Source organism: Chlamydotis macqueenii, chromosome 3 (genome assembly GCF_036417535.1).
Source record: "Chlamydotis macqueenii isolate bChlMac1 chromosome 3, bChlMac1.mat, whole genome shotgun sequence".
In the NCBI taxonomy this organism is placed as follows: domain Eukaryota; kingdom Metazoa; phylum Chordata; class Aves; order Otidiformes; family Otididae; genus Chlamydotis; species Chlamydotis macqueenii.
In genome coordinates, this window is record NC_141558.1 from 2,913,872 (window position 1) to 2,924,012 (window position 10,141).

Consider the following 10,141-nt stretch of genomic DNA (forward strand, 5'->3'; position numbering starts at 1 on the left):
CATCCCAGGGACCTTTCCTAAGAGGTATCCTTGAACGTGGCCACCCAGTTTTGGAGGCTGTGGGAATTAAACCCTATCTGGGACGCCGGAGAATGTGCCCTGATACTATTCAGTCTACTAGAACTGTAGTCCACGGTGCTACTTCTGAATGAGGAAGATCTTAGCCTATAGGTTGCTGGAGGCTAGGAAAATGCACTGGGGAAAGAATCACTTCATATGTGCCCTTCTGTCTTTCTCCAAGACTGCTACAACTGGCCCCTGCCAAAGATGGCTTGATTTGACCCAGAATGGTTAGTCTTGCCATAACATCTAGTATGTCTCATTCCAAACTCTACAAAAACACAGAAGAAAATTGAGGGCTCTTACCCCAAGGAGTTTCTAATAACTAATCCTTTACAGTCTCCAGTTAGTGGTGCCTGAGGAAGCATTCCTTAACTCATGATTGCTCCTCTGATTAACTCGTACAGTAATTCTCTGATCCCTCAAGGAAATATGGTTGCATACAGTACTCATTCTGCAATGTTCTCGCTTGTAGAGGCTAAGGCAAAAGAGTCTTTCTGGTCATCTACTCTGCCTTTGTACATAACCGACTGGATCAGATTCACTCATTAACTATAACAACTTACGGTCAGCCTTGAGTGCGCCTAAACAAAAAAAAAAAACATCTAAGTCTTGGCCTGACTCCAACAAACATAAAACAAGCCACATCCCTTGGAAAACTCTTCTAATGGTTGATAAACCCATTTGAGGAGCTCATGGTAACTGCCACCAGTAGCCATAAACTATGTAGACTATTTGCCACAACACAATGCGGTTTCAAATGCCCATACAAGAAGAAGCATTGGATTTTAAGGAAGAATTTGCTTTTGTTTTTGTTTCATTTTAAGACAGTCTGTAAAAGGAAGGCCTAGTGATTCAAGAGTAAGTGCAGAAATCAGGACATCTGTGACTAGACACGTAGTCGTGTTGCTGGGTTCCTGTGACTTAAATAAGTCCTAATGACCGTTCAGCTGGTAGACCTTGGATAATTGCCATTTGTAAGGGAAATCCTCTGTTGCTGTGTGGTTACTGTCACAAAATCCCGCACGTCATGTCTTACAGTTTCTCTGTGAGGATTTCTGACCTTTCTATGGTCTCTGCCTCTTTGCCCCTAGAGGTGTTCTTCCCTCTCCAGAGACAGGCGGTTGGAATCTGCGCATTGGTGCACTCTTTTGTGGTTTAGACCATGGAGAAAGAAAATCGACTGGATTGTATAAGAACTTCCCAGAATAAAGATTAAAATCCATCTGATGGAGAAGGTAACCTACAAATTTTACTCTACCTATTTTTTAATTGAGATATCCGCTCTTAGTAGCACACCTCGTTCTTTTTTACTGTAGGATTGATGTCCCTAGTAAAAACTACGTAAGCTGCAATTTTCTCATCAGCCAAGTGATCTTCAAATGTACAGTCCCATGTTTCATATTTACTAATATGTAAATATCTATAGTACTTTAAAACTAGTGTATGAAAACTTGGGCATAGTTAATACCTCCTAGTTTTAGGTGACTAGTCTGAGTCAGTCTCCCAATTTCTTCTGCAGTCAATAAAGAGAGGCAATCACCTCCAAAAGGCAAAATGATGCCACATTGTAAATGTCTAATAAGCTAATAAGATTTAGAATCATAGAATCATGTAGGCTGGAAAAGACCTTTAAAATCATCAACTCCAACTGTTAACCTAACACTGCCAAGTCCACCATTAAACCATGTCCCTAAGCACCCCGTCTGCAGGTTTTTTTAATACCTCCAGGGATGGTGAATCAACCACATCCCTGGGCAGCCTCTTCCAATGTTTGACAACCATTTCTGTGAATAATTTTTTCCTAATATCCAATCTAAACCTCCCCTAGAGCAACTTGAGACTGTTTCCTCTCGTCCTATCACTTGTTACTTGTGAGAGGAGACCAACACCCACCTCCCTACAACCTCCTTTCAGGGAGTTGTAGAGAGCAATGAGGTCTCCTCTCAGCCTCCTTTTCTCCAATTCCTTCAGCTGCTTCTCGTAAGACTTGCTCTCTAAACCCTTCACTAACTTTGTGACCACCTCTGTATGTGCTCCAGCACCTCAATGTCTTTCTTGTAGTGAGGGGCCCAAAACTGCACACAGTATTTGAGGTGCGGCCTCACCAGTGCCAAGTACAGGTGGATGATCACTTCCCTACTTCTGCTGGCCACACTATTTCTAACACAAGCCAGGATGCTGTTGGCCCTCTTGGACACCTGAGCACACTGCTGACTCATATTCAGCCAACTGAATACCCCCAGGTCCTTTTCCACCAGGCAGCTTTCCAGCCTCTCTTCCACAAGTCTATAGAGTTGCATAGGGTTGTTGTGACCTAAGTGCAGGACATGGCACTTACCTTGTTGAATCTCATACCAGGTTGACCTTGTTCCATCAATCCAGCCTATCCAGATCCCTCTGTAGACCCTTTCTCAAGCAGATCAACACTCCTGACCAACTTGGTGTCATCTGCAAAGTTACTGAGGGTGCATTCAATCCATTCATCCAAATTGTTGATAGAGATATTAAACAGAACTGGCCCCAATACCAAGCCCTGGGGAACACTGCTTGTGACCCTCTGCCAACTGGATTTAACTCCATTCACCACAGCTCTTTAGGCCCAGTCATCCAGTCAGTCTTGTATTCAGCAAAGAGTACGCCCATCCAAGCCATGAACAGCCAGTTTCTCCAGGAGAATGCTGGATGAATTTTGATGAATTAAATCCAGGTCTGCCTATCTTTTAGTGCGTGAACTTACACAAAGAGTTTCCCTGGCAAGTTAATGACATGCCAATGTTAGCTTCACAGATTTCTCTCTTTGGGCACTATTTCCAGTTGATTACCTGAAAAGCAGTAACTAATACCTTGACTTCAAAAGAGCTGTATGATTTACGCTTTTTACTGGCTGAAAATTTAACTGATTTTTCTAAGCTAAAATAAAATAAAATTTCTCTCCAGTCCTACTGTCATCAAATTACTATTTGGTTCTATGAAACTGACAACAAAAATCGTTGTTAATTTGGGAAGAGAGGCTCTTGGCCCTACTGAATCAGAGCCCAAATACTTAAACATCTATCACTTCAATGAGACTAGCTCTTCCTTCCCAGAAGGCAGTCTATTTGAAGCTTAAGAGTAAAAATACTAGTTTTGCCTTGTTCAAGGCTTCAGGAGTTAGAAAGAAAATTCAAATGTGTAAATACTGGTAGAACCACTTTGAATTTATACTAACATAGGAATCAGGATCTTTCAATCACTGTTTCTGCTGACCTGAGTTTTGCATAATTATTATAGACTAATTCTGAATTCACAGCACTAAAAGACTCCCTGGCCCAAGAACAATGAAGGCCTCATAATTTTGGCTACAGAAGAAACAACCAACGAACAGACTGACCTGTCCTAGGAAGTTCATAAAGTACAATTTAGAAAATATGTGAGAAGTAAATAAGCAGGCAAATGGGAGAAAGAAAAGACAAAATAAAAGCAAAATCACAAAAGCAAGAGCTCTGTTGGCCTGCAGTGGATCTTAATTCTACACCATCACCTTTGACCTTACAATGAATTTCATTTGTATTAGGATTCTGCATAGCTGTCCATGATCTTCTTCTGACTTAGTTTCATGTAAAAGAAAAAGGGGTAAAATGTTCAATTCATTGACTTCATGAAAGCACTAGCATTTCTTCCTTTTCAGGTAAAACCTTACGCTAAAGCCAATTTGAAAAAAAAAATGAGGCAAAATGAGAGCTATAAAAATAAGTGATACAAGTTTTGTCTGGAGAAGAAAGCATACTGATGTGCAAAACCAGTGTGATTTGCAGTCCAAAAAGGTTTATTTCCCCATGAGTTACAATTGAATTAAACTTAGGGCTTTACTGGAAATATTTGTGACTAGGTGAACTACAAAAGGAAGAAAACACTTTTCTCTGCCTTTCAAATCAATCCTGCATGTAAGGAACACAAAATACCAAGCATGTTCCATGTCTGTCAGTAAGTTTATAACCACGTAAAGGTATAATAGGAAAGCAGACCTGTAATTTTGAACTGTTCTGGATTTACTCAACAAAATGGTAAACAAATTAAAACAGAGGCAGTGGGACAGAATATGCCAACCATACATTATATCGCAGAGGTGATTTAACTTCTCTTAAGATTCAAGTTAAGATCTGGAGTTACAGTAGTAGAAGAAAACAAAAGCAGACTGAAGGGACAACACTCATATCTATGAATAGCACTTTTATTGATGGAACAGATCAATTCATCTGCAGGAAAGGAGATTTTTCCTTTTTTTTTTTTGTGTTCACTTTTCAACAGATCAAGGAAAATCTGCCAGCAAAAGAGACATTTGTGAACCTTCTATTAAGTGCTGTGAATTCAGTTATTCTAATCCAAACAAAAACAAAATTAATCAAGCCATCGTCCACATACGTTACTTAGGAATGAATCTTACTCTTATTCTGCTAATTTACCATCCAGAGGGACCTGGACAAGCTTGAGAAGAGGGCTCATGCAAACCACTTGGGGTTCAACAAGGCCAAGTGCAAGGTCCTCCACATGGGTCAGAGAAACCCCCAGGATCAATACAGACTGGGAGATGAAGGGATGGAGAGCAGCCCTGCTAAGAAGGATTTGGGGGTACTGGTGGACGAAAAGCTGGGCGTGAACAGGCAATGCGCCCTTGCAGCCCAGAAGACCAATCGCACCCTGGGCTGCACCCCCAGCAGCGTGGGCAGCAGGGCGAGGGAGGGGATTCTGCCCCTCTGCTCCGCTCTGGTGAGACCCCCCTGCAGCGCTGCGTCCAGCTCTGGAGCCCCCAACAGCAGAACGACATGGATGAGTTGGAGAGGGCCCAGAGGAGGCCACACAGATGCTGAGAGGGCTGGAGCAGCTCTGCTGTGAGGCCAGGCTGAGAGAGCTGGGGCTGTTCAGCCTGGAGAAGAGGAGGCTCGGGGGAGACCTGAGAGAGGTCTTCTAGTACTTTAAGGGGTCCTATAAGAAAGATGGGGACAGACTTTTTAACACGGCCTGTAGCAATAGGACAAGTGGTAATGGTTTAAAACTAAAAGAGGGTAGATTTAGACTACACATAAGGAAAAAATTTTTGCCATGACGGTGGTGAAGCACTGTCCCAGGTTGCCCAGAGAGGTGGTGGATGCCCCATCCCTGGAAACATTCCAGGCCAGGTTGGCTGGGGCTCTGAGCAACCTGATGTGGTTGGAGATGTCCCTGCTCCTTGGAGGGGGGTTGGACTGGGTGGGCTTTAACGGTCCCTTCCAACCCAAACTGTTCTGTGATTCTATAATCTGTCAAATCCTGGGAATGAATGTCAAAAGTTACTATTTCCAGTCCCAGTCCCCTTTCAGGGAACAGTTGCCTCTGTAATACGACTAGACGTAGACATATGATAAAACAGGTTAACAAAATTTTTAAAAGATAATTTGAATCATTATTCAAAGAGAACAATTTAAGAAACAAGGAAATATCCAATAAATGTAAAGCATGTAGACACCTTTGAATAGTCATGGAAGAATGGATGCTTGTTTTCATTGTCTCTAACAGAAAATGCAAATGTAAGTATAAGGATGTACAGTGAAAATTGAACTTCAGCATTGGTTGAAGGAGGCTTTTCAGGAAATATTCCAAATTGTGTGACAAATTCACTGTCTTCACTCCCCTGGTACCTGGTGAAAACTCTGGGACACAATCAATTGTGTATAGAGAACAGAGACCTTGAAGATGAACAGCAAGAAAATTTAGACAGAAGAGCAGAAATGGTTTAAAGAATCCTTATGAAAGGAAAAGACTGGAAAAACTTAAGATTGAGTGACTTTTTTTTTTTTGTGGCTTACGTGCTTTGCACCCAAGACTAGGGTAACAGCTCCCGGAAGTCCTAACAGGAATTATCACTGAATGGGCAGTAACAAACAGTTAAAAGGCAAGAGGTAAATGACTGAAACTAAGAATGGCCAAAAAATCACTTTAAAAGATTCCCCAGAGAAGATATTAATAATCACGTATTTCCTAGCAATGTACAAGCTAATAACATTGATCAGGTTGGACTCATAGTCACCTATCGCTGCAATATTCTAAGTAAGAATAACAGGAGTGCAAATTAAACTAATAAGTACAGAAGATGAACTGTCTATCGACAAGATGGTAATGAAAATTTTCATATCCAAAAAAAGAATCCCAAGGCACCGCGGAGAGATTACACGGTGGTGTTTGGTCCACACCCACATTTCTACAGATGGAAAATATGGAGGAAAAAAAAGCAGGAGGGGAAGGTCTCTATGGTATCCCTGGGATTTATTGTAGGAAATATCATTATCACCGCATAGAGGATAATCTTAAACTCTGACAGAGAAGATGGTCTATCTGCAACAAAGAGCATCAATATCTTTTCAAGTGATGTTCACACACAGCTTAGGCTGAACCATTTCCAGAAACAAAGTCTAAATTGGGAGTGGGGATGAAAAACAAGTGACAAAGCTACTGACACCTTGTCTCCTGAAGAGAGCTACATAGCTTGTCACTTAAACTGTCAGGAAAGATGTAAAACTTAGTAGGTGCCATCAGCTTCAAACATTCCACAGTGACCAGTTCTGGTCAGTTAGTACCCACGTCATCCTAGCCATGTCTTGCCACATCTTGGCACGTTGGGATGAGATTGGTCTCTGGAAAAATAGACACTTTTAGGCAGGACAACCACCACTGCAGAGCCGAAAACGTAAAAGATAACTGCATGTCTTTAGATGGAGAGGAAGATGGAGGTTGAATAAAAGTGAAGGTATTGTGTTTACAGATGGTGTATTTAGTATATATCCCAACTAAAACAGGATAATTGTGGGAATCTCATTTAAGAATCACAAGGAGAACACTAAGACTGCACTAAGAGGTAGAAAGCAAAATTTTCTTTAGAGAAATTGGTGAAAATTCTCAAAAATGGAAGAAGTAAAAAGGAAGTTACTAGTGTTACACAAGATTATTCTCTCCATGTGGACTGAACAGGACTCCAAGTCTTGAAAACTAGAGAAATCAGTGAGAAAATAAAATACTTATCCATAAATTATAACACATCTTGGCAGCAGGGTTGGATTTGGTTTTTTGTTTCTTGTTTTTTGTTTGTTTTTTTTTTCCCTAATTCAAATTGGCTACATTTCTAGTAGTAAAGCAAGCAGTGCCAGACCCAGTTCTTCAGAAAGGAGGTCAATTGAAGCAGCCCGGCAGCTCAAACACAGGCTGGCCACGTCCAAACCATCTATGGTGAATGGTCCCAGGTCCTAAATTAAAGATATTGGGAGACTGCTACTCTGGTCGAGACCAAACTGGGGAAGATGTTAAGAATTTAGCAGAATGGAGAAGGATGAGATTATCTTACTCTAACATTTTTTAATTTAGTAATATAGTTTTAGCTGTGGTACACAGCAAACTTCACCTTGCAAATAAATTGTCGGAAGCTAGAGAAAAAGAACCTAACTGATTCTGAAGGCCTCCAGACAGCTATCTTTGGCCAGCTCCCAGTTCAATGGACTGTCAGCTTAGTCTCAACAGCTATGTGGGAGCTTAGCTGCTTACATCACTTACGGAAAAATTTAGACACCGACATGCGGGTAGCTGAATCTGAAATGAATCCAACTCCAGGAATCTGCAGCCATTTAGACAGTTACTTGGAAAGCAGTTGTCTGAAGTGTCTATTTCTTTCCACTGACAGTTGAAATAGCCTAGGGCATGGGATTCATCTTGCCTCCCCATGTGGTTGCCTACAAGAGAGTAATTTTTTTCTGCTCTCCCATTAGGAGAAACACAGACTTTGGAAAGTCTTTTAGAAAGACAAATCCCACAGTAGGGTGGCCAGCTTGCTCATTCTGAACTTAGATGTTCAAGAAGGACATTTTCCTTGGATCTTCTGGCTGAGAACAGGAAGCACTTTCCAGAGTGGTAGGCACAGCAGAAATCACTGTGACATGACATATTGCCTCCGCCACAAAAGCCAGCTTAAGGTGCTGTTATCCCCTCCCTCCCTCCTTCATAGCTGCACACTCCTGTCCCTGGGCCAGGTCAAAATGATCTGGGTTAAAAATATTCCTCCATTTTTTTTTTTTCTTTTCCCCCTTCCTGGATAGTGGGTCATGTGAAGCCAAGTCACTTCAGTCATCTATCTCAGAAAGTGAGATTACAAATGGTTGTAAAGTTACCGCTGAGGAGCTGGCACACGACACTGTAAAAGTGGAAAATACGGCAAGGAGCAGGGCAACTGCTCCACTCAGCTGCACTGCCAGGGACAAGTCAGGCTGGTACGTGAGACCTCTTCAGAAGAAATGAAAGTACAGGTTAGTCTATGCTACAAAGGGATGGAGAAGAAAACAGGAGAACCTCAGGTTTGTGAGGAAACTCCTCTGGGAATGGAAGAAAGAACAAGCTGTCAAGCTCCGAATTTATGATAACAGTTCACCCCAATTGGCACATTCACCAATGATCAATACAAATTCGTCTCCTGATTCCATCATACTCTAATTACATTACACATTTACTAGTTATGTTGCCATAATGCTGAAGATCCCACATCAGGAGCTGAACCCTGCAATCACAAGGCGCTACCTAAGGTCTGTCTTGTTTTGTTGAATTCCTGGTTAACAGGTACAAAAAACATAAGCCATCATTGTGACATGCCTCCCAGGAGAAGACGGGAAACTCCATTCCTACAAGTTTATTTAGGGATTTTATACCCAGCTCAAAAACATTGAGCTTCTGGACTTCTGTCAGAAGTTGCCTCACATTCACCCAAAATAATATCAGATGTATGAAGTTCTTTAATGGCTGAACAAGGTTCTTCTATATCACTCCTTCATGTAATTAATGAAGAAGTAACCAATGTGACAGTAACTACACAAGCCGAAAGGACTAATATAGTGTGGATAAACCATTGGCCCCATGAGCTAAAGGTTTTGCAACACAGGAAATGCAAATGCTGATGTGGTAACAAGCATTAGAACAACTGACCAGCAACAGACACCAGAGATACTTGCCTTCTTCCCATCAACAGTGTAGAGCTTCTTCACTGGGAACTGCAGGATCTCTGAAATCTCATCCAGGAGCGTTTTGAAACTCCTGGCATTTCTGCGGTTCAAGATAATAGAGCGCCGAAAACCACTTTCTCCATTCTTAACCAGAGTGATTTTCTTGGGTATTCTAGGGCCGTGGTGAGTGAAAGGTGTGGAATAATCTTCAAGCTTGCCTTCCTGAGCTGCTCTCCTCAAAGTACTGGAGGGACGACCACTTCGTGGTGGGGCCGGCCGGTATGCTCCAGAAGTAATGCCAATAGGCTTGACGAATTTCTTGTCGGAACAAAGGTAGCATCCCCCATCTTCCAGCTGGTCCAGCTCGCTGATGCAATGTATTCCGCGTGGGGTGGTGATGGTCCGTACCCCAAATGGCAGTGGGACCCGATGAGAGAGGTCATCCATGAGTGCATTGAAGCTCTTGAAGCTTCTCTGGTTGATGGCCATCTTCACTCCTGCAAACTGAGGATCACCACTCTTGAAGAAGGTTATTTTTTTGGCTGGGAGTACCTTGGAGACAGTGCTTGTCCGAGCCACGGAGGGAAGGGGCTGCTCATAGTTGTAGGAGCTGGTGGTTGACAGGTAGTCAGCAGGCACCTGAGACATCCCTCTTGCTTAAAGGTAACTATAAGAGAAACAAAAACAGAGTAGGGTTTGTTTGAGTCATTCAGAATCAGTGCCTGACGGGCATGGGAGCAAAGTTTGTTTTCCTCACAACAGTTTTACCATCTATGCTTGATCAGGAGCAGACTGTACCAACATGGAGTTATGAACTCAAGCAGAGTTAAGGCTCAGGCAGATACAAGGAAACACGATAGGAAGAGTAGACACAACCCTGCTTGTCAGAATAAAACTATCCTTGTCCTGCAGATGCCAAGGAGAATTCAGTGCTAGTCGCCCCTGAGGCACAAAAAGCATGAGTCAGACCTCAAGCAAAACCCACAAAAACTGATATTTATGTATTGTTGTCCTTTTGAGTTTTGTGTCTTCCTTGCTTGTATTTTTGAGGTTTTCTCTGAAACTATCGGAGCCAGTGATTATTTTGC

At 42.2% G+C, this 10,141-nt stretch overlaps 1 protein-coding gene across 1 annotated transcript in view; it reads right to left on the minus strand.

Moving 5' to 3' along the window:
- The window catches only part of RP1L1 (RP1 like 1), a 30,448-nt gene extending 20,747 nt beyond the window's left edge, over positions 1-9,701 (minus strand). Inside the window, exon 1 of the mRNA XM_086743456.1 lies at positions 9,063-9,701. Coding sequence (XP_086599582.1) covers positions 9,063-9,701 — 639 coding nt within the window. The remainder of the gene's footprint in view (positions 1-9,062) is intronic.
- Positions 9,702-10,141: the final 440 nt, after the last annotated feature.